The 25831-nt window shown below is 40.3% G+C and overlaps 1 protein-coding gene across 1 annotated transcript; it reads right to left on the reverse strand.

Moving 5' to 3' along the window:
* Positions 1-3965: 3965 nt before the first annotated feature.
* LOC123356903 (spindle assembly abnormal protein 6 homolog) lies at positions 3966-20843 on the reverse strand. The gene is made up of 10 exons (XM_045000162.1): positions 20838-20843; positions 20449-20643; positions 18629-18718; positions 18341-18520; positions 17918-17999; positions 16862-16986; positions 11567-11719; positions 9671-9774; positions 6784-6872; positions 3966-5989 (listed from the first exon to the last, which is right to left on the reverse strand). The coding sequence occupies exons 1-10, from the start codon at positions 20841-20843 to the stop codon at positions 5898-5900; spliced, it is 1116 nt and encodes a 371-aa protein (XP_044856097.1). The 3' UTR covers positions 3966-5897.
* Positions 20844-25831: the final 4988 nt, after the last annotated feature.

The raw sequence follows: 25831 nt of genomic DNA on the forward strand, positions 1-25831 counted from the left end.
GGTTACCCCATCTGAAAAAAAAATTGGAATTGGAAAAAGGTACAGAAAAGGGTAACAAAAATGATTAGGGGTATGGAACAACTTCCATATGAGGAGAGATTAACACTACTGGGACTTTTCAGCTTGGAAAGGAGATGACTAAGGGGGGATATGATATAGGTCTATAAAATCATGACTGGTGTAGAGAAAGTAAATAAGGAAGTGTTATTTACTCCTCATAATACAAGAACTAGGGGTCACCAAATGAAATTAATAGGCAGCAGGTTTAAAACAAAGCAAAAGAAAGTATTTCTTCACACAAATGCACAGTCAACCTGTGGAACTCTTTGCCAGAGGATGTTGTAGAGGCCAAGACTATAATAATGTTAAAAAAAAGAAAAAGAAAAAAAATTCATGTAGGATAGGTCCATCAATGGCTATTAGCCAGGATGGGCAGGGATGCAAAACCATGTTGTTTGCCAGAAGCTGGGAATGGGCGACAGGGGATGGGTCACTTGATGATTACCTGTTCTGTTCATGCCCTCTGGATACTGGGCTAGATGGACCCTTGGTCTGACTCAGTATGGCCATTCTTATGTTCACATTCACCCCCCAATTTACCACCTCTATTGAAATCATCCTGGATTGGAAATATGCTGTGTTATTTTGCAGTATAATTAGCAGTAGTCTATACTAACCCATTTTGTACTTCACCTTTGGTTTTCATTAAGCAAGTGTGGAAAGAGATACAAGTGTGGCTCTGCCATTAAGAGGAGCTAGAGCAGTAAGACAGGCTGTACCACCACAAACTGAATGCATTATATCACTGAAACTATAAGAAAGAGGAAGCAAAGAAACAGACTTTCTCTCTGTAACGTTCATCATAATAGTCCCTTATTCTGATCTCAAATTCACCTCCATTTGTTATAAACCTGATACTTTGTATTACTATGAATTAAAATGCCAATAACATTGTTAGTGCTAGTTGTAACATAAGAGCTTCTGTAGCAAAAAGTTTATAAAGAAAATAATGTCACTCTATCCAGATGTAAGGTAGTGGTTTTGTCCCAATCTTTTCCAGCTACAAATCTTGAAGGAAGCTTTTCTCAAGTATCTCTCCAACTTCCCATTTACCTGCACTGTTCGAATGCTTCCCATCAACTTTGACTGAATTTTTATTCTCTTCCCTAGTCTACTAATGTATGATTATAAATCTGGTTCTCAACATCTCCACAGCATTTCCTGTGATCCCAAACAACTAACTTGACTGTGTTTCTGCTGAAATCCTCAGCCAGTTTAGTTATCTCTTTCCTTGACTATACCAGGTCCAAAATTTCACCAGAATTTGGCTACTTCACTTTCTCACACAAGTAAATGCAATCACTGCCTCATTATCACCTTTTTTAAGTTCCCCCCTCCCCAGCAGCCACTTTTCCAATCCTTTCCCCTCCTTTTTCTTCTCTCCTTGCTTCCTACATACATCTAGTCCCTGACCATTCTTGATCTCTTCTTACATCACCACCATTGGTGGGGAGAGCAGTCTCTCTCACAACTCCTACAAATGGCAGCCATCATGGTCTTTCCAGGTTTTCAAATTTAATCTTAAATCATCTTTTTCCCCCTTTGCCTTTATTGTATTGCTATGTTTTTGACTTTGTGACTGAATGCTTTCATTTATTCATTGAACAGTAGTTTTATCCCACTTATCTTTAATTCACACCACATTATCAACTGTCTTGAATTATTTCTCTGTGAATACACACATGCACATTTCAGGTAGGAAGAGTATTTTTTTTGGAGAAGTGATTAAGTGCTGTTGTGGAATTTATTTTCATTTTTAAGTCCCAAAGCGTCCTTCGTGCTTTCACAAAATATGTATTTTTTTAAACTCACATGTGCACGCACACCCCTGCCTTTCTAAAGAAACACTAAAAATCAAAGTACAAAACAATAAAGACAGACAATCACAACTGCTTCATAGATATTAAACAAATTTACATTTACACTTGTAACAGTACTAATGCTAACCCCAGTCTGTCCTGTAGTTTTCACCCATACCGCTCAATACACACACACACACACACACACACACACACACCAGGGACAGGGAAAAATAGCTTTGTAGTGTGTTTGATAGTTGACAAATCCAGGCACAGACGATGATGGCAGCAATGCTTTACCAGAATAATTTTCCAAATTAATGGACTATGACAGTCAGATGTGTCAATCTATTGATACAAGAAAGTATAGATATCACCAAGGTTTTGCATGACAGATGAAGTTGAGGTACATAAGTGCTTTCTGGCATTGGTTGAAGATGGAAATGAAAATTTCAGTGTGTTATCAATACTGGTGCAAGAGATGTGAAGGTGGCAAGGAATGATGGAAATTTGTTTCCACATTTTCAAGGATTTGGACAGTCTTAATGCACCCTTAATTGTCACTAAACATATTTTGTTTGCTCACTAATCTTAGAATTATTTGAATAAGTCAATAAAATAATGAATAAATTGGTTGACATTTCAAAAAGGCCTCTGACAAGGTCACACACAAGAGGCTACTAAAGAAGAAAAGTCATCTTGCAGTGAGAAGCAAAACATTGTCTTGGATCAAAAACTGGCTAGAAGACAAAGCATAAAGTCAATTTTCATCATGGTGAAAGGTAAACAGTGGGGTGATTCACGGTCTCAGTGTATGCAGGGTCTGAATGAGTTCTCCCCTGACAATTAGCTGGGAGGGGGAGAGACTTCAGAAGCCAAATGTATTTACATGAACACACCTACTCTGCCAAGATATCCAGCAGATAGAGCTGTGTTGCTCAAAGTGATCAGCTTTGGCTGGTGTTGGGTTACAAGTCACTTTAGTCCTGAATGCAGGGATAGTGAAATGTTATTGTCTTTATTGTATGAATAAAGGGGAGCAGAACCGTGCTTAACCTGTCCCAAATGAGAGGGTGACCCTCAGCTGAAAAGACCTCGTTAAGTCAGGGGCTCCAATGCAAGATTGAAAGTAAGAGGGGTGGCGACACAATCTGGGGTGGGTGTCCTGCTCACAGTTTAACTATCGTGAATCCTGCTTGTGGCATTTTCCCTAATTAATGTTAGGTGACTTCCCACCTTTCATTAAAAGTTTCTTTTCTACACTCTGTGCTTGCAAGTGGGGAAATATTGTCTCTCAGAGGCACCCAGGGGTGGTGTGTAATTTTCCCAGGTTATTGGGTGGGGGCTTGAGCCAGTTCTGTGTTGTACTGTTGAAAAGGAACCCTTAGATATTGAACACAGCCCTGGTTGCTGCTGGTTCCACCTGGCAAAGGGTTACACTAGGTCCTGTGTTGTTTAACAAATACATTAAAATGAGCTGAAAAGGGGATGAACAGTTAGGTTAAAAAAACATTGGAGAGGACAGTTATTTAGGTTAGTCAGGACCAGAGAGGGCTGTGAGAAACATAAGAGAGAGATTTAAACAAGCTAGAGGGATAGGAATCATGACATTGAAGGGGGGAAAACATCTGGTCTGATCCAGTATGAAAAATCCTAAATTTACTAGGTTGATTCTGGACTAGCTTCAGTTTCCAAGTGCTTTAAAGAAATAGCCCCATGTACAATGCATTACAGAACTACAACCAACTAAGCTTTCCATGGTTAAGATATTTGATGTGAATATCATTTAGACATGGTCCATTTACAAGGTGGGTGGGATGGTTTTCTGGCAGCAAACAAGGGATTTTTCTGAAGAGTCACCAAGCCAAATTCTGTCCTCATTTACTACGCGCATCCCCTGGTCTTCATATTTTGCTCTTAGCTATGCCTGTGTCACCCACCCCTCTTTCATCGAGTGGGGTGGCAGTGTGCAGAGAGCAAAATTTTTGCCAGAGAGTATAGATTTGGAAAATAGCACCTCTGTTTTCTTTTAAAGGGACAAAGTTAGGCAATTAAAATCCAAAGAGTTCAAATATTTTATTCACAACATAATGTAAAACAAATATAAAATGTAACATTTTTATACACACATTTGACATGCTGCAAGACAGACAACACATTGAAACACAGGTTAGGCATCAAGTGACAGGTGAGGCACATTCCAAACCCTTGGACAGTTCTTTGAGACATGCAAAATCCTCTCTCATAAAATAACCCACAGAGGAAGAGGTCAAGCAAAAAACACTGCAATTATGAATACCCAATTTTGTCTGGATCCAAACATGAGATGCATTTGAAAGTTCCAGAAATGAAAGTATGGTATAACATGGACAGTAATTAGGGTTAACCCGCTGCTGCTCCCCACAACCTCATATATGCTCTACAAGAAAAGTAAGTTTAGAAAAAGGTTAACATTTATAATACTGACATGAAAATTAAACTGCAGAGTTCCAGGTATTACATTTTAACATTATTTTGAAGATTACAGTAGTGCATCAATTTAGAGCAGATCTGTCTCACTTTAATAATCCAATGACCAGTTTCATGTCTCCCAAAAAGTAGACTATTGAATCAAAAGGAAAAAATGATAGATCAAAGCTATTTCAGTATCAACTGCAAACTATGCTTTCTGTTGAGACTGCAAATATTTACTCACAACAGATCAAGCTACAACTGTCTGAAAATGGGAGGAGACACTGAAGTGATATCTGTATCATTTCTTAGAAGTCAGGACAAGGACCCTAATTTTTTTTCTTTTATAAAATATAAGTGTGTGGGGGAAGGAGAGAAAATGACCCGTAGATATGTAGGAACATATATGGGCAAACCCTTATCAGGTGAAAGGCAGATTCTTCCACTGACATCTTGACTCTCTCACAAAATGGGTTGGTTGTATTGAGTTTCACGTAAAATACACATCTTATAACATTTTGCCAATAGACCCCAGTTTTTAAACTTTTTGAAAAAGGTGGATTCAATATGTTTGATTTAAAACGGTCTGGAGAACAAATGGTCAAATAAAGAAATGATAAAAGTAAATGGAATTGCACCCACTGAGAGTGTGTATCCATCCTAATCTATCAAAACTTACAATTTTTAGAATGGTACAGTACAAAAATTTTCAGCATCTAGAATTCATTGAATCTGTTGTCTGTTACTAGAACTGTCCAAGTTTTGAGAGTAAATATTAGATGCAAATATCTATTAAAAATAGAAACATTAGATAACTGTCTGACTCCAGTTATAAAATACATAATAAAATAGGCACTTTAACTTTGTAGTCTTTGCATAGCTAATATAAAATGGGTGTTTCAAAGTTTTGAAGAGTTTTCGTGCAAAAAAATCCCAAACAGAATGCAGTTAAAAACCACCACAAACAACAAAAACTCTGGCTTGCAGAAATCATTTTTCCCCCCCACACAGAGTCATCAATAGAGGTCATCTTTAGTATGTCACAGAATAAATATTGCACACATATTGGAGTATTCCTGCTGTAATTTGCCATTTTTTTAAAAAGTTGTTCTTAGAAATTCACAATTTGAGGATTACAAAAACCACTTCTAAGCAGAAGGGGGGAAAACTGGTACATCCTGTAGTAATAAGGTGTGTGCATACACACAGATCTAAGCACCAAAAGCACATGAAATAAATGCTTTCATTCAGCCTGCACAGCTTTGTGTCTTTGAAGAATCAATCAGCTACTGCTTTATATTAAACAAAATAAATAAAAAACATCAACTCATTTTAAAGACTTCATTCTAGAAATGAAATCATTAGGTTTTTTAATAGCTGGCTTTACCTCCAGACCATATTTTGGCAGTTTTGATGAGCACAGACTTTACAGAAAAGAGTAACCAAGTCCAGACGGACTATAAAGTCAAATTTATGACAGTGTTGCTCAAGCACCTCTTTTTTCTTTTACATTAGACAAGCTATATCAGATGCATATATTTGATGCTGCTTCCATTAACATGTGCAACCTCTTAATAAAATTGGCACTTATGATGCAGGAAGTCTAGTATGTTGCCCTGGGAAGTAGGCAGATATTACAGGTGGATTTCCTTCCTTGGGTAACATAGTTCTTGATAACACTAGGGGGAAAAAAAATTGACCAGATGTTGCACTCTTTGTAAGGTGGTTAAATGTATATACAAACAATTATTAATATTAAATTGTTTTGAAAAAGACAGCTTAAGTTCACCATATAGTAAGCTTCCTCCCCTGCTACCGTACCCCACCCCCAAAAAATCATTTTGTCTCTGATTCAACTACATACACAAGCAGATACCCAACTTTTAGTATGGGGCTATTCACGTGCTTAAAAAGTTAGGTACCTGCTTAAGTATTTTGCTGAATCAGGACCTCATACTATAAATATTCCTGTGTAGGTTAACAGATCTGGCCAATAATATACTTTAAACTGTTCTATTCTAACAACATAAATTTGCCAAGAGTAGAAATGGGCCTGAACCAAAACTCCAAAATGTCATTTCTATTCTTCTAGACTGAGGAAGTTCAGATCAGATCTTACCAGTTCAGGTCCATCTCTAGAAGTAACTCCACCATACATTCATATTGTCTCCATTGAAATACTACTGTGTGTCAAACAGTGAAACCTGAACTCTCTCAGTATTCCCCTACACATCGAACAGGAAACGATTGAGGTAACTTATGATGTAGCATAAGATATCATGCTACATCAAATAGTGACTGTATAAATGGTGACCACTGTAACATGGTTTCAAATCACACACAGTTAAATATACAGGGTATTATTACTGAACATTTACATTATCATAGCACCCAACAGCCCTGAACTGCTGGCTAATTGGGTCAAACAAACAAATCACCTTTCAAAGCAGTTGCACTCCATTAGATCATTTACCTGTGCTTGCTACAGACAAAGGTTTTAGTCCTCTCAAAGGCAAGTTGCCATCTTTCTTCAAATATTTCATGTCTAAACCAGGTGGCTCACTGAAATATCAAAATGTGTTTGGGGAAAAGGTTATTCAAAAGAGAGAAAGCTGACTGTAATTAATATCCTTTTAAAATTATATGGTCTCTTATGCCACCCCTCCTCCTCCCCAGTTTTCTAGTTATTAGCTTTTATTCTTAAAACGTGCCGAAGTAATATAGTACAATGTATTCCTGATAGCTGTATTTTTATTTATTTGGTTAAGAGAAGAGTAATATAAAATAAATGCATACTGCAACCAACTTCTGTTGCAGAACAGTGGACTGTAAATAATAGGAGTTATCCAGTTCATTGCTTTCATTCTGCAGCTACTGAAACATTGCATCTAACATTGCACTCTGACTAGGAATCCTAAAAGAATGATTTCTTAGCCTTAAACAGAGAGCTAACAGCACCCATCACCTTTTACAGGCTATGGCTAGTAACAAAAGGCCCAGTCAGGATAATTTTGTGTCATTTTCAAAGGTATGTTACTATGTACACAGATGTTACTGGCATTAATAATAAAATCAAATTATCTATCAATCAATTTTAGATAAACAGTAAAAAGTTATTAAACAAAATTTATAAAAAAAAGTAATTGCTTGGGGGGGGGGGAAGCAGATTAAAAAACCAGAGTAGTTTTACCAAATACCTAACACCTATTTAAATTTATTTCCATTGTCACAAGATTGGATCATTCAGAATTTTTCCCTCATCCTCTAAAATACCATCTAACCACTCTCACCACACAAAAAGCCACACAACACCACAACATATTTTTCCTGCTTATGAAGACTTACATTTGGGTGCGGTAGTAAAATGCACACCATCTTGATATTCACAAAAAGGGGAAATATTTGGAATTTACACTACAGCCGGAAGTACTTTTTGCAGCAGAAAGGAGACAGTCAGACACAGGAAATGTATGTCCAACAATCCTCATAGTGGAATATTATAGGCAATGAACTGACCTGATGAGCTAAAAATAAATATAATGGATTAATGTAAAACTTAAGACATTTGTAACTGAGAAGGGGAAAAATAAAAACTGAGGCACCACGCCATCTAGCACTTCACCACAAGATGAATGACTTGAAGCTTTCAAAACCAGCCAACCTACGCTGACGTAACCCTGCTGCCATTGAACTCAGTAGTAAAACTCCCACTGACTTCAACGGGAACAGAATTAGGATAATGCCAAGTGCTTTTGAAAAATCCCCCAAAAAAATCTATTTTTTTAGAGCCTTGAAAATGTGCTACACACCGAGGATCAAGTTGACTGTCTTATATGGCATATATTCTTTCTGCAAAAAGTATTGCATCAGTGTTCCTCTATTTTAATGAGCTGTGATATGGTGCTGGAGTCTAATGTGTTTACATAAAGGCTTCTATTATGCAAGTTCTGATGGAGCAAGCAACTGATGATTTAAATATTTTCCCCCTTTATACTGCAGGATAAGAGGAAAAAAGAAAAAAAATTACTTGGAAAAATTACTGTAACAGCTCTTCTCACATCCTCAAAGTGTCTCTCTATCTCTTTGAAGCTTGAGTTTAGGTCAGATAATGGCTATAATCTTTTGAAACCAATGAAAAAATCATTTACTGTGGAGATGAATATCAGCTCTATTCTTGCCTCGCAAAAAGTACAATACTGGAGTTCGATAAATATACACCGCTAAAATATTCTGGCTGATGTCACAGCCATTAGGTTCTTGCTTCCATTTTCTCTTCTCTTTCCAGAAAGGATTTTTGTTTGGTCTTTCTTGGTAGAGTCTATTTGGCTCCGAGCTCTTCCCACCATTAGAGGAGAAGGTAGGAACGGTGGTCACTGACTGAAGATGGCTGCAGAGATGTCTGAACAGTTAAGTTCCACAGCCCACATCTCAGACAAGCAGCACAGTCCCCTATATCCTCCTCCTGCTGCTTAGTTGGTGGTTTGCTTGGGCAACAACAACAAGGTGTGCTGGACTCTACCTTCAGGGAACTATAAGGAGGCTTCACCTTACTTCTGAAATAGTGTGCTATCTGCCACCAAGCCAGGGAATTCACTTTCTTGAAAAGCATTTCTAGAGGCAAAATACTTTCTAATCTTGTCTTTACTTTTCTCTCTCTTGACAGTTATATTTCTATTCATGAAATTGTGATGGTGTGTGAACGGGGATCCTGACTCCAAGGACAAACAACAAGCTCAGGTCAGCTGCCCACATACCAGATCATACTGAAGAGAATTAGAAGTTATTTGGAGAAGTGCCCAAGTAAAAATCTAATTAGCTGGCAACATTTCGAATTTTAAAAAGGCACACAGTTCCATCAGGGGTTCTCAGTGGGAGTTCCTAAATGCCAGTCCTTGAACCAGTGTGCTTGGCCCCGTAGTAGTTTTTAGGGAGAGAAAGTCCATTGCCAGGATTGGTGGACCTGAAGAGAAGGTTAAACAAAACAAACAAAAAAGTGAAAATAGACTTCTCTGCAGGGTTTAATTTTTTTCCAGATCTTCCCTGACATTTTTGAACATTCTTCTGGCAAACAAATGGATGTCCCACGGATTCCTTGAAGGAAAGAGTCAAACAGCAGCCCATATAGCACTGCCTGAAATCTCAGACTGATGTTACTTACAACACAGGAACAATCTGACATTGGACAAATGTGTGATTTTTCATAAAGGCTTTTACACACACACACACACACACACACACACGTGAAAATAGGACTTCTGTAATCTCTGTCTTTAGAAGTTACCATAAAATGATGTAGTTTGTTATATCACTCAGCAAAAAAACAAAAAGAAAAAACAAACAAACAAAACACCACAACTTACACATGGCCTGAGTTTGGGGGCACTAAAGGAGTGGAGGCTGGTGGACAAGGTCTTGTCTCATGTAATGGAGTGCTGGTGGAATTTGCTGATAAGTTGATGCGTACCTATACAATTTAGAGAGTGAAAAACAAAAACATTGGACAAGACTCGTGTGTTTATAAGGCTCCCATCACCATAGACGGCACACATTTTTCCTCTCCCAAATAGAACAATCATCATTGTACCATTAAACCATATTTTGTGATTTTTAAAGTCCCTCATTTTTTAAAAGATCACTTGGGTAACTACTCGGGGACATCAGGCCTAGACCTCTGCTGTACTACACTAGTTTTATGCTTGCACGACTCCACTGTCTTCAGTGAAAATACACGGCTCAAACTGGTGCAGTGCAGTGCAGAGCAAAGCAGAGTCATGCCCACTGGCTTCTGGAGCCAGATTCTGCTTCCACTGAAGCCAATGACAAAACTCTCATTGAATTCAAGAGGAGCTGGAGAAGGCCCCTAGTTTGTGTTCTTGAGAGGAAACTACATCTGTGAGGGAATGCCTGATGTACCCACTTTGGAATAGTATAATATCTGTATTATTGAATTTATTGCTGTAAATGCAACCAGAGGCTTAGGCAATGGGCAAATTTTTAATACATCTAAAAGTAAATACATTATGTGAATGATTAATCTAAAGGTAAACTAACTTAATAAAAGTTGGGGGGGATAAAGTTTTAATGGGTCAAGTTTGAGATTACTGCATTTTTTGAATGTTGCCTCATAATTGTCAATAGAAGCTTCAAATTAAACACATTTACATATTTTAATTATGCTACATTTTAACAGTTAAATCTAAATTTATCGTTTTCATACTCTCCACCTATAGAGCCAATTTTTATTTTTTTAATTTCTGTTTTTCATATCCTCCAACTATGTACTAAAAGAATTTTGGCTTTGAGTATAACTCTACAAATGGGAGGTAGATCAAATGATACATTTTACAACTTCGAAAAAAGGCTACTACATGTCAAATGTTGCAATTGAAGGCCCAGTATAGTGCAGCTGGCTGAAGCCAGGAACAGATTCTTTATACTATTACAAGAGCTGAGATCCCAGATCTTTTGTGGGCTATAGACATTTCTAGCTCTGATGAATTGAGAGATATCAGGCACAAGAATGGATTTAGCCAGGCTTGAGCCATAGACTAGTGATAGTTTTGCTTGGGGAGGGGATAAAGAGAACATTTATAGTACCATTTCTTGTACCAGATTTTTTTTTTGTTTAAATTAACAAAATGCCACACTGCTTAAAAGCTGCCTAGAGATTTGGAATGTAAGTAGTAGTCCCTAGTGGAAATGGATTAGTAGGCAGAGTGTAGGAAGGCAGTGAAAGTTACAAGATAAAGGCCATTTATTGTACAGTTTTAGAAAAATGAAAATAATGCTTTTTCAGATATATAATTGGGCTCATAGTTAATTTTTCCAGGAGGAACAAACAAGCAAAAATGGTTAAGAAAAACGCTTCTCCCCACTTTCCTCCAAAACCATTTATCCAATTCCTCTCTTGTAGTCTGTGCATAATCTGTCAAAAATGGTTAGTAATGTTTTCTTAACACATTTGTCATTATGTTGTATTTATGACATAAGTCAAAACTGTTGGGTGGAAGGGAATACTTAGATAAGAGTATTGGCCATTTCGAAGTGTTTTGTTTTTCAACATTTACATTAAGCACAGCTCCAGTTCTCTAATGCAGTTATTAGTGTCAAAACATTCCATGTTAACATTAATGTTCCGGTGTGCATTATCCAGAGGCAAATCACAATGGTGAATTAAGCTGTTCAAAACTAGGACACTTCAGCAGAATACGTTATAGTGCAAAGGAGGTGAAAAATAAAAAAGTATATATGCCTGCCTGTGGATTATATCTTGCAGCACTGGTGACCGCACATGGGATATTCATTCGCAGAGGAACAGAGCCTTTATAGTTATTAGAAAGGGAAGCAGTGCTAATTGGTGGAGGCATCACAGGGACAGAGAAAGGACTGTTATAAAGTAGAAGCCGAGGCTGTAAGGGAAACAAACAAAAATAAGTGGAAGAAAAGTCTGTTTAAAGTAAAATACGACAAAAGTAAACAAGCCTCCTGTAGGGAGGCGGTGTGGTTCCCTGGTGCCCCAGAGAGGGACGAGCTCTGCCGGACACCAGAGTAGGTGGAGCCAGGCACTCCAAGGCCATCCCCCATAGGGTCAGAGGCTGGACAGGAAGTATAAGAGCTCAACGCAAGAGCTCACTTGAGAGGCAGCTGCTGGAGAGGCTAGACGCCTTTGGCCCAGCTCCTGCAGGGGAGACTCCAGCGACCAGCGGTGGACCTGGAGACTGGCCTGACTTGCTGACACTCGACACGGATTAGCGTGTGGGAGTGTCGCTGAGCCTACCCCTCACCAGCTACCCTGAGGACACCACTTTGACCCAGGTACCTCCAGAGGGGGAGTTGGGAAGTAGCCCAAGGACACCCAACCCGGGTCTGGCTGCAACACACCTGGAACTCATGTCAGTGTGTTGCGGCCAGGATCCCCACTGACAGCAGCGGCCGTTTGGCCACCGCTAGGGCCCTGGGCTGGCACCTAGTGGAGTGGGAGGGCCTGCGTCCCCTCCCCCCCACACACACACACAGCACAGTCTCAGCTCTACTGCAAGTGTTTTTTCCACCATTTCCATGGTTTTTACCCACTGCAAATGATCATCTACCTCTGACAAATTGCCTCTAATTTTTTTCCAATCTCCAAAGCTCTTTATCTAATCAGTCTTGCAGTGCAACTGGGATTTTTAAGTAGCAGGTAACATGGGATTTATAAGAGGATGCACTTCAAAATTAGTACCCTCCCAGGAAACTTCCATTAAATATATATCTTCGTATTCTGTCACTACATCTTGTAGTTTAGCAGGTGGTAAATGCCACTGGAACTGGGAAGTGTTTTGTCTATCTTTTTCATTTAAAGAAAAAAAAAGCAATCTGATCAATTTAAGATCAGGCATGTTCTGAGACCAAGTACTGATAGTAAATATATGTTCATGTTTTAGATATTTGTATTTTCCTTGTACTTGTATGTTATGCTGCAAAAATGAAACGTCCATTGGCTTATCTCAAATATGAAACAATTTCTGGATGAAAGGTGTGATGGGTAAGAGCTTTAATTGTTCACAGAGGCTTTACAGGTATTACATGGTGATACTGCGTATATGGTCTCCTTTTATATATGGGCCAAAACCTTCAAGTTTTGTGTGAGGCACACAAATCTATATACAGGATGCCTAAATAGCTTGATTTTCAGAGGTGCTGAACAGTGGGAGTTTCCAGTAGACTTCAACTGAGAGTTCTAGATGCTCAGCAACTCTGAGAAGTCAAGTCACTGACAAATGTTCATACGTGAATTTAGGGATCCAAGTTTGAAAATGTTAGCAATAAATTTTAACTGGGCTTCAGCCTTTTCTTGTGTTCTAATACTGTCTAATTTTTATTCAGCTTCCTGTCTTATCAGCTTTTCACAACTTTTAGTGAATCAGTCAAACATTATCCTATCCCAAATCACTTTGTTCAGGTCAGTAATTTCTCTGCCCTTAGCCAGGAACTTTAACTCTGTCTCAGATTACTCTATGGATTCAGCTGGAACCTGTGTTTAGTTTTAAAACGTAGGGAGTACTAACAATGGGTTAGCTTTTGCGGAGTTTCAAATCCTATTGTAATATGCTTTTAGCTTTCTTTTCTCTTCAGCAGATCTATCTATCCAAAGTATTAGAAATGTCTCTACCTCCTCTTCTTCTCCAAACAAGTATATAACAACATTTTTGCTCCTCAGCATTGAATTTTAGGAGACCCTTGAAGACGCTCCACCAACTATTTAAATTTCTTCCTCTCCCTAAGAATATTCATGCTTTTCCCATTTATTCTAGACAGCCTTACAACAACAACAACAGGTGGGGGTAACTGTTCTTACAGGTTTTCTGAATCTATGAAGTTAGACAACTTGGGTAAAATTTTGAAGAAAAAAAAAAAAAAAGCCTAAACTGTGTTAGGAGCCAAAGTTCCATTTTCAAAAGTGGAGTTTTGCTTTTAAGTTCCTAAGAGCTTTTGAAAATTTTACCTTGTTTAATGGACTGGTTTGCTTTCATGACATAGTCTGTAGGTATCAGCTCTTTCCTAACACATTACTTCTGTACAAGATTTAGGAAGCAAATCAAATCAAGTTTTTATAACAAACTCAAACACCACACACTGAACAGTGTGATTTCACCCCTATCCTCGCCAACACCCAACAAGTCCTACACAGTCAAACATGACTTGTTAGACTAACTATAATTGCATCATCTGGTGACTCCCAACATTAATCATGGAAATCTTTTGGAATTTTACTCATCGCTAGGTTATTTATTTTTATAAATAACTGCCTATTAAGAAAATATATATCACTTTTTTTCAGAGGCATCTTAGTGCACACCCATCCTGCAAAGCATCTTAACCCATCTAGCACCACGTAGCCTAATTTTCAAGAAAGTAAATTCTTGTCAACCAAAAATGTTAAGTGGATAAAAGATAATTGAGCCATACAGCTGTATCTGTCATCAAGAGAACAGCTTGAAGAGTTTTACCCAAATGATTTTCCTGCAAATATTTTGACAGTAGTGACCTAGTTAGAGAGATACACAGATTCATAAATTGCAATTTAATTTCTTCAATTCAGATCCAGGGTGATTGTAATATTGAAATCCTTAGTAAAAAGAAGCCATTATGACAACTGCTCCTTAGGTTGTTCTTTGACAAAAAATTAGTTTGCTTGGCTCCTGACCAATGAAAACCCCAGCCATCTTCTTGGGTTCTGCAGCAGTGGAGTAAGTTCACTATTCCTAAAGGGATAACAATCCCACTCTGATGGTTGTAGAATACCAAATTAAGTATGGATCTCTGTATATGGCAATCTTGCAGTTGGGAATGCTATCTAGGGACTCAGTAAATTCAGAGAATCCCTAGAGTTGGGTCCTTCACCTCCCATCAGTCAGCCAGCAAGTTAGGAATGGAGAAGAATTTTAAAATGACAGCAGAGCCAAAGTATCTGTCTCTCACTACTCTGGAAATGGAGGGGTCATGCAGATTTTAAATCCCCACTTCCTCAGAACAAATCAACAAATTAAAAAGAAATAGGACTGAGGAAAATGGGGGCAACACCTTCAAAGCAGATGATTATTGGAGCAGCTCCTAAAGGGTTTTGTTATAAATTAAAGTGATATTTGAGGAGGTCTCCACATCAGATTTTTTTTTTAAACTGACACAAAAAATCCCAACCAATGAACCTGTCCATTTACTAGAATTGTAAGGTGAAGTGACTCTTCTTAACAGTCTGACATTAGCGAGTGATGGGCCAAAGATATGCAGGAGAAGTTTCAGACTGGCTTGAGTGTTTTCGAGAAACAGAGTTGGAAATTAAAATAGCTTGCTCTTAGTAAAAAGTGATTACACACAGCTGGACCATGGCTGGACACAATTTCTTTCTACATTTATAATAGCCACAATATTACCTTTGCCATTTAAAGGAAAAACTTTCATCTTCACAAATGATGTTCAAGCTGAACTCTGATGGCAACGGTTTTTAAAATTTACACATTATTTCTGAGGCAATTTAAAAGTTGGAGCCAAACTTACGTCAGCCATCTAACAAAGCACAGTGCCTCTACTATTTCAGCTGTGTACCACTCACTCATTAATGATTTGTCAGCTGGATGCAGAGACTGAGTGAGTGTAACCAGCCCTTAGAATTAACAATCATATTGATTTTCCTTTTTTTACATTTGTTAGAAGCCATCTTCCAGATGGTCCTGAAAGAAGTGAAATGCTTGTTAACATGTCCTCCTGGTCTAATTTTACATAGTACATCAGTCTATTTCTTCACTGCTGCATTTTTCACTGAGCCACTGGGATGCATTTTCACCTCTGTACCACCTGTCAATATCATCTTAAGATTTTTTTCTTCTGCTCCGAATATCATCCACAGCTTCAGTTTAGTGCCATCTGTTATATACCTCAGAATTCCTGAACAACAACAGCTCTTTTCTTCAGACAAGTATCATTGGGATATATATAAATCCCCTACTGTGTTTGTATAATTTGGAAAGCACTAAACAACCTCAGACTTCATTTAATGTTTCTCCATTGACTATTTTACTTACAATTCTTAATCCTTTGTTTGCATTATGAGCCAACATGTACTGGATAGAGGCTACATATCTTTTCCTGCTGATTCTGAAGTGATAAAACATCAGGAAGAAACTGCATGAAGATAACACTAAATTTTCTGCACTGCTGACAATTTCCATTGTCCAGATGTATACCAGTAATGGACACCTTTCTGGAAAACTCTGTCCTGGGTTCAGCAGTCTCACAGACAGGATAATGTCTGTTTCTAATATGGCAGTACATCTCCTGAATGAAGAGCAGGCCAGCCAATTTATTATTTCCTCCTGTGTCCATTGAAACTATATAAAAGTGTACCCATTGTATAGTTTTGGCCACTTTGAGAGGGGGTAACCAGTTCAGCCATATCCCTCAGGTTAAGTGTAGGAACTCGCTCTCACTCTACCAGAATCCTTTAAAATGGAAGAAATTTCACATGCGACCACTGCACATTTTGTTTTTCCTTCCCAGTCAGATCTCAACCGTCAATCATGCTCACCTGAACCTCAAGGGATAGATACTCAGCACAGCTGACAAAGGTAGGTGTGTGAAAAGATAGGGAACAGAGTGGACATAAAGTTAATATGTGGGGGAGGCGGAGGAGAGGAGGAAGAGAGAGGCCAAGAAACTGCCTTAACCTATGCTGGGGACCATTTATAAGCTGCTTTAAATGGCTAACACTGGAAATCAAGAGGAGCACTGTATACTCCACTCAACCCCCAACAAATCCTCTTTGTGACTCAGAAGAAATCCTCAGCTGCCCTCAGAGCAGTTTATAGTGGCTTCGTGCTGCTGAGAAAATGCAAAACAAACAGCTACAGGCAAGGCCAAGAATCTTGCCCCAGGAGCGAGAGATGGGCATGTTTAGAACTGTGTGGCTTTGTTCAGTTTTCATTCAGATCTGAGACTTATTGTGGTTTTGTGCATATAAATAATCAAAAAGATTTCCCAACCATGATTCAGTGTAATACAGCACAAATACTTACCAGGCCATTCTGCAAGGCTGCTGAATTGGTGGCACTTCCAGCACATGGCATATCACTGTGACCTGATGCCCCATGCATAGATACAATTTTATTCTCATTCAGTTGTTTATTTAGCCAGGAAATTACTACAAGGAGAAAAAAAATGCATGAAATTAACATTCAGTTCTACATAAAATGTAACAGATTTCTGATTTGTCTCATACAAAAATACAGGCAAGTATATTAGAGTAACTGAGGACTAAAGATAAGGCATTAATTCATTGTCCTGTCTTTGAGGACACATGCAAGCAAGGCCAACTGACCTAATTTCAATATACTGTAAATGGAATTACATTAATTATACAGCATATGTATTTTCAGAAAGCCAACAGTAATCAAAATGCATTGGTCACAACATCTATCATATTGTATCTTAAATGTGCACACAAGTTATTTACAATATTAAGTGCTGAATTTAGGTTGATTGAAAGAAGTCAATTAAATGAAGCTCTAGGGATTATCACCACATATAATGGGGATAAAATTGAACCCCATCCTGCAGTGCTGAGCACTGAGTGTGAGGTAGCAAACACCTTCAACTCCCATTGAAGACAATGTTCTTTGTTTCCTGATACCTAGGTCTTGGACAGGGTTGGAGTGGCAGAGTTGTTATTCAGCCATCATTAATGTGACTTTGCACATATCTATAAGTTTTATTAATTGTAATATTCTTCATTGCCTCTCCCACACAGCTATATACTATACTAGTCTTACAGTAAAAATTTTGTACCAAATTCTGATCTCACTCTACTGACTTCAGTGCGGTTAAATCCATTTTTATAGTATTTTAACAAATCAGAACTTGACTCATGCCTCGATATGCACACAGAGAAATTCAATACCCACCTTTTCCAGTTCAAAGATCAAACTTTGCCTTGAAATTGGTTTCAACTCATAACAGAGTGGAGAAGTAGCAAAACTAAAGTGCCCATGGAATATAAAATGTTTGTAATAAGGCACAGGTTTTAGTTCGATAGTTTACATCATCATTCTAAAGGGTGCCTTTACTCTCCTTACCATTCTCATTAGTTTTCAGCAGCTGTTTGCTTTCTTCCAATTTCTGAACAGTGATGTCCAGCTGCTCTTGCAACTTCAAGACCTGGGAACAGTAATGAAATTATAGTATATAATTAATCAATCTGAGCAACCTAGTCTTCAAAAGAAACTTAAAAAAAAAAGTGTAAAAAACGGGTACAATTCTTCCTCATATAGCAACACCATCAATACCAACCTTTCTATTCCTACATTTTCCCCATAACAATCATTATGATACTAATAACACACACTGACAATTACAAGGGTTGGGGAGAGTCAGGTTATCAACCTGCCTTCCAGGAGATTGTGGTAAAGCTTGCATACTGTATGTGAACATTAAATATTTGCATTACTCTGTACTTTTCCACGCAAAATATATATATACACACACACACAGACATTTACCTCTTCCTCTTTTTGTTGAAGGGCCTGTTTCACATTATTAAGCTCCAATCTCTCCTTTTGAAGAATTTGCTCTTTTTCTCCTAATATTTTTTCTTGTTGCAGTGTCACTGCATTTTTTAACTTCATCTTCTCCATTAGTTTCTTCATCTCTCCCTGGAGCTTTTTGATAATTTCATTAGCCTACCCACAACCAAAAATAAATAACTAAATAACTAAATAAAAACACAACACAAGTGAACAAACCTGCCCCATAGATTAAAATTTAATAAATGCTCATAAGTGTCTTACTTTCAGAAGTTCCTCAGAAATAGACTTCACAGTGGTTTCAAATTTTCCAATTTGAAGCTGTTTCATTTCCAGAGATTCTTCCAACTTTTTCTGAAAAATAGTTTTGTATTCATGATAGGACAATGTCAATATAACCAAATGCTGAAATGTAGTGGTGCTGGTAACTGCAAGACTCCAGGGATTAGTAATGGGAGAGAGTGTGCATTTTATTTCTAGGTCACCAATTGAAATTAGTCCTGTTCAGTGGCAACCCTTGACCAGGTTAACATAGGTGCCAACACTGTGGGTGGTACGGGGCTGGAGCACCAAAGGAGGGGGGAAAAAAAGTGGATGCTCAGCACCCATCGGCAGACTCTCCCCCTCCCTCCCAGTGCCTCCCATCCACTGAGGATCAGCTGTTTATCAGTGGGCAGGAGGCATGGGAGAGAAGGAGAGGAGCAGGGGCAGGAAGTGGTTGGGGGTGGGGCATTGGAGGAAGAGTGGGGGCAAGGCTTGGAGTGGAGCGGGGGGTCAAGCACCATCCAGCAAATTAGAAAGTTGGTGCCTTTGCTGGTTAAAAAGTGTGTGTGGGGGGGGGGTGTCATCTGAAGGCTGTCCTGATAGCCCTAGTGGAGAACTGTCCCTCTCAGAAAGTACCATCTCAACTGTCATCCTTGCTGGCAGATGTAGAAAGAGACCAGAGGTTGCACTTGTGAGGAAGGGTCACTTTAGAGTAGATCTTCCATCTCAATGCTAATGTACTCAAGCAGGGCAGCATGGGGAAATGTACGCTGCTGCTGCTGCCTGGTCTGTAAATAGGACTTCAGTTTCCAAGGCTATCAATTCTTTCATGAGCACTGAATTCATTAATGTATTGTGTTAAAAAGTAAAATTAAACAAACCAATTAGACTGTAGCCATGTTGGACTGTTTCAAATTTAAAGGAAACAGTGTTTAAAAACAAAATTAATTGGTGGGAGCTGAGGGGGAAGAAAAGAATTATATCTATGTATATATACACAGGCCTGGTCAACACTAGAGCATTAGGTCAACATAAGGCAGCTTACATTGACCTATTTATGTCAGCGTACACACTACAGCCTTGCTCCCACTGATGTAAGTGCCCTACTACACCAACATAATTCCACCTCCACGAGAGGCAAAGGGCTTATGTTGGTGTAGTTAGGGCGTTGAAGTGCGTTACTTACATCTATTAGCTATCATTCTTGTAAATTTCAGGCTCCTCCCCGCCCCAGGAACGGGGCAGCCACTCCAGGCATCTCGGCCCCCCACTAGGAGCACTCGGTCGGGAGCTCCATGCTCAGAATCCGGGTTGGTGAGAGTCCGGATGCCCCCCATGCCCTTGGCTCCCCACACTAGGAGCACAGAGCTGAAAAGCCTGGTGCGGCTGCCCCACTCCCAACAGGGAGCCAAGAAGCCCAGTGAGGAGCAGGGAGCCAGGCTACCGGCGGGGATCTGCACACAGAGAGCCCTGACTCTCAGCCCCCCACATTGCCCCTCTTAAGTCGGTGAGAGTGCTCCTAGTGAGGATGTGCACCACTGACAGAAGAAGGGCAGCGTGGACATGAACCACCTCAGTAATTACTGTGGTTGCTGTAAATTGACCCAACATAGGTCAGCTTAAGTTTATAGTGTAGACGTGCCAACACACATACACCCTGACAAAATAAGACTTTTGTTTTAAGCCATAATCCTCACATTAACACCACATCATTTCAAAACTGGTTTACTTTCCAAAGGAATATTTAAAGAAATCTTCAAGATGTGCATGTTTTACACCTCTAGGGAACATCTTTCAAGCAATGAGTTGCTATTGCCAACCTTGTGTTCTTGTGCACTTTCACAGACATCTGTGCTTCTTATTATTACTTGCTCTTTATCCTTCACTTCTTGTTCTAGGACTGCAATGCGTGTTCTTAACTGGTTTAGTAGTTTCTCCTTTTCATGACACTCTGTGTCAAGAGTTGAATTTTCTCTTCGAAGGGACAGAACCTCTTGTTTTGCCCTCTGATACTCCTATCAAATGAAGATTCAGGGGAAAAATAGAAGAAAAACAATAAGTCTTTACATTAAAGTGTTATGGAAGAATTTTAGGAAGAGCAGCTGAGCAGTTCTCTGTGAGGACTGGAGAATTGTAGATGGAAAAACTAATGAAAAATTATGAGTTTGGTCAGCTCTATTCAAGGAATTAGCCCTTTAGACAGACTCACCTTCATTATATTTCTATCCTTCTCTAGCCAAGATTTTCCTCAGAAGGGATTAGCTTTTCTGCAAATAACTCTGGTCCAGTGCAGAGCCTCACAAAAACCTCCTTACACTTTTATGATAACTTATAGTTCACTTGGAAATGTTTCTGAGGCAAGAACAGTGTTTTCTTGTATGTTTGTACAACACTTAGCATGCTTTAGTGCTAGCCAATCAATACCAATAATTAAACAGTTAAACAGCACTAATAATAATTTAATGAGCCTCACCTAACTATATGATTTTGTCTTTGAAAGTGAACACCTGAGTGTCAATGCTTGCAGCAAATTACAGTTACTATAGTTTTGATTTCATTTGTCTGTGGAATTTGTGATCGTATTTTACACAATAATAGAACTCAAAATGGCTAGTAGATTCTTAAGCAAACTTTTACAAAAGTACCATTTGGCCTTGCCTCAAAAGCAATACTACCTAGTCCTTGCAATATCTCTGTGTGAACAAGTGACAAATATCTGTAGAATTCAATTCACAAGACAAGGAAAGACAAACAAAATACCACACCGGCAACATACCAATATTGCTACTGTGTAATGGAGACCATTATCATAGAGTAGAGGTCAGAGAAAATTGCACACAAACAGTTCACAGTGCAGTTTTGTTTGTGTTTTCCTGCTGTTACTATACTTTATACTCAAAAAAAAACCCACACAATTTTTTTCATTAGTCTCCTTTTATTATGGAGTAACCTGTTCATTTTATGGATGTATTGTGTTATGCAAATGGGGTAGGGGGAACTTCATCTGTACTGATTTCAGAATAATTCTCATCGATCTTGTCATATGCCTTTGGTTAGGCCACCTCCTTCTACATGCAAATGTGTGTGAAAATAAAAAATCAAATCCTCTTACTAACTGCAAACAAGTCTGTCTTTCTCTCTCTCTGGTCAATTAAAATGTAATTGAAGAGGAAAAATTGTACATATGGCATGTATAATAACTAAAGAGACAATATCTTGTTCAATTCACTGTAATGGAAGCCTGCCACCAGTGCAAATGGTATATAATGATAGTACTACATTAAAAGAATTTGATTAAATAGCAGGTAAAAAATGTGGTGCCTCAAACAGTGTCATGGAGCGTGAAAGTTGGCAGGTCAGAGGGTGAGACTGAATATCTGTCAATGGAAGGAGGATTTCAGAAGAGAGGAAGGAGAATTGTTATGTTCTTTGAATTAATGGGCCCTGCCAACATCTTCTCCTAGTGACCCCTCTTATCTTAAAGAGTTCCAGGGCTTAACAACAGTGATGGGTTTCTGATGGTGCATATCCTTTACCCTGTGATGATCTGCCAAAATCATAACAACCGGTTCCCTCCTCACCCCAAGAGGGATCATGCCCCTCCCACCCAGGGACCCCTGCCCCATCCACCCCCCTTCCCTGTACCCTGACAGCCCCTGGAACCCTTGCCCCTGACTGCCTCCCACCACCCCCATCCAACCCCTGATCCTTTCTGACTGCCCCACAAGGACCCTTGCCCCTATTCAATCCCCCTGTTCCCTACCTTCTGACCCCCCCACCCCCAAACTCCCCTGCCCTCTCTCCAACACCCCCTCCCTGCCCCCTTACCTCGCTGCCTGGACGTGGCTGGCAGTGCTACAGTCCGGCCACAGCTGGAGCCGGGAGCCCGGGGATGCGGGGCCGGGGCAGGAATCGCTCGGCCGGAGCCGGAGGATATGGCAGGAGCCGGGCGGCCGGAGCCAGGCGGCTGGCCGGCCGGAGCCAGGGAGGGCCGCGGCCAGAGCCACGCAGCCGGAGCTGGGCAGCCGGGGCCGCCGCCGCGCCCGGCCACTGGCATCTGAGTGGTGCCGCGGCCGGAGCCCGAGCCCGAGCCCGAGCCGGGCGGCCGGGGAGGGACGCGGGGCCGGGCAGGGTGCCGCGGCCGGAGCCCGAGCCCGAGCCAGGCAGGGATGCAGGGCCGGGCAGGGTGCCGCGGCCGGAGCCCAAGCCCGGCGGCCGGGGAGGGACACGGGGCCGGGCAGGGCGCCGCGACCAGAGCCCGAGCCCGGCGGCCGGGGAGGGACACGGGGCCGGCCAGGGCCCCGCGGCTGGGGAGAGACGCGGCCAGAGGCGGGAGGGCCGCGGCCAGAGACCGGCCGGGGCGCACGGCCCTCCTCGTTCCCTCTACCCCTACCTGAGCTCGGTCTTCTTGGGCGTGAGCGGGAAGCCTGCATGCTTCTCAGCCCTCCCAGGCTTCCCCAAAGAGCTGATTCATGGGAAGCGGGGGGGAGGAGAAGCAGGGCGGAGTATTCATGCTAGGAGGTGGAGACAGAGCTGAGGTAAGCTGCGGCCTGTTAAATTTAAATGCCCTTTTAGAACAAGTTGTCCCAGGCGGGACAACCGGTTCTAACAGGGCGTCTAAATTTAACAACTGGTTCGCGAGAACCAGTGCGAACCAGCTGCAGCTCACCACTGCCTTTACCTACAATACAGCATGGAGCACTCCAGAGCTTGGATCATGCAAGACTAAATCAGGTCTTATGAGGTTGGGTATTTTTTAAACCACCACCACCACCCTGGTTAGAAAGTGCAGATCTTTGGCAGGAAAGAGTCAGAGTGAAAACCAGAGAAACCCACCTCAGCCAATAGCCCAGGGTTCGGAGGTAAGGGGCAGGCAAAGAGACAGATAGACCAACCTTTCTCAGAACAGCCAATGGCCTTGTGGTTAGGGCACTCATTTGGGATGTGGGACACCCAGGTGGAAGTCCTTGCTCTGGCTGACTCAGTGTAGTGTTTTTCCACCCCATGTCACTTCAAAATCAGACAGATCAGGGACTTGAACTAGGCCTCCCATGAGTGCCCTAACCACCAGGCTACTGGCTATTCTGAAGTAGGTCTCTCTAGATCTCACTCACTTACTTTCGTTTTTTGCAAAAAAAAAAATTGGAAGGTCCCTACTTTGTCCTGATGTGCAAAAGGAAAAAAATTCTGAAGTCGTAAAAACTTTCACAGAACAGGAAACGTTTCCTGCCCAACTCTACTCATGAGCTCTAGGGACTGGAAGGCCACAGCCTCTCCAGCGACACACTATTCACTGTCGTGCTGCTGTTCAGCAACGATGCTGCTGGTCTCCAAGTTTCACTCGCACTGCTGAGTGTATAGTGGAAGCAGCCACACCTATGTCACTGAAACAACATCATAGCCTTACAGTACCCTTGATTATCCAAATAACTTGGGCACACATTATCAGAACTTTAATGACTTTTCATTATAATTAGAAGATGATGGTATGATCTATAACTCTGTTACTGTAATAAAAAACAGCAGATTTAGACAATCAAGATTGTACCATGTATGGTTTAGTGATCGAGCATGTTGTAATAAAGATTTGCAATTTAGACTTGAATAGACTATACCTATGCCAAAAATAATTATTGCTGAATAGGAGTCCAAAATATTTGCCAGGCCTTAAAAGAAAATCCCAATGCCAGCTGTTGAGGTGTTCACACAGGCAGGTTTCTCTCTATTTTTTCCTTATCCATTTCAAACACAAGTGTCTAGAAACAATGCCAGAGAAATGGGGAAGATAAAACCCATTTTTCCCTGCTGCTGCCTATAAACTCAGACACACACACAATGTCAATCTGACTATCTTGCCTAAACAATATGGCTGACCAGGGCACTGCTACATGACAGGTAATACTGCATGCAAGCACTGAATTCAGTATTAATTCAGAATTTTGCTAGGTACTTTACAAAACAAATCCAGTGATTATAAGCTCTTGGGGCAGGGATCAATCTAATTTTAAATAGTAGCAGATAGATTCTATTTAGATTTTTAAAATGTTTTTTGCCATGGACTGTGAGGCATGAAAGAAGTTTAATAGTTTCCCCCTCCCTCATGTCTTTTGTTTTTTGGGGGCACACAAATAGTTTGCCAGGTCATATCTGGAAGTTTTGTTGAGAAGAACTAAAAATTGAACTTTAAGTCAGCTGGAGACCATCTCTTTTTACATCAGGGTACCAGAGATCATGCTCAGGGTAATTCCTTTTGCAAAGTTAGCAGAGACACTATCAGGGTCTGCAAGGTTCACAAAACATTAATGTATGTTCATTCCCTTCCACCAAAAAAAAAAAAAAAAAAAAAAACCATTAACTAACTCTTATCTGCCATGCTCACACCTTACTGCACATTAATATGAATGAACTACACAATTTCAGTTTTATCAACAATGTAACCGTAATCACCTGAAACAACAGGATTGTCCTTACTTTCAGTATCTTTCCCAATGTTCTTGTTCTGTAATTACAAGAACACCATGTTTTCCTCTAGCTTTTTTGTAAATGTCAGCAAAGGGCCAGCTGACAGGCCATTGACCAGCTCAGTTGACAGAAAGCCGTTGGGTAGATACATGTTCACTTCAGGAACGATCTCCTCTCTCACATGACAGCGTTTCACCCCTGCTCTACATGAAGCCTTTCAAGAATTAACCCTTAAACTCCTCAAACCAAAACCCTAACCTCAAACAAACTCAGATCCACAGAGTCTGAGGCTCTGGGCAGTGCTTTTATTAGGTGAGCCTTACAAGCTAGCCACTGCAGTTTATTTTGATAGGGTGGAAACCCTGATACTCCTCTCTCAAAAGATTTTTGTCTTCCCTTTGGTACCAGCATGCAGGGGTTTTTGTTCACTGAAGTATGTGCTCTGGTCTACAGGTTATTACATAGTTAATAGGCAATATCTTCAGGATTGATTGCTATTATTACTGAATGAACACTTCATTCTCAATGCCTTTCTTGCTGGCTCGGTGATTGCCTCTGAACTATCCATTTCAAACAGTAAACTTCCTCGTTTAAACATTGTAGTTATGTTCATGAAATATGCGACTTTAAGTGTATGATATTAGCGAATCCAATTTCCCCATAAGAATTCTGTAAATGGGGGGGAAGGATTAGGTTTCCTGGGAAAAAAACACATTTCCCACCCGGACAGAAAAACTAACA

The sequence above is a fragment of the Mauremys mutica genome, unplaced genomic scaffold (genome assembly GCF_020497125.1).
Source record: "Mauremys mutica isolate MM-2020 ecotype Southern unplaced genomic scaffold, ASM2049712v1 000016F_np12_subseq_25031725:25130757_obj, whole genome shotgun sequence".
NCBI lineage: Eukaryota > Metazoa > Chordata > Testudines > Geoemydidae > Mauremys > Mauremys mutica.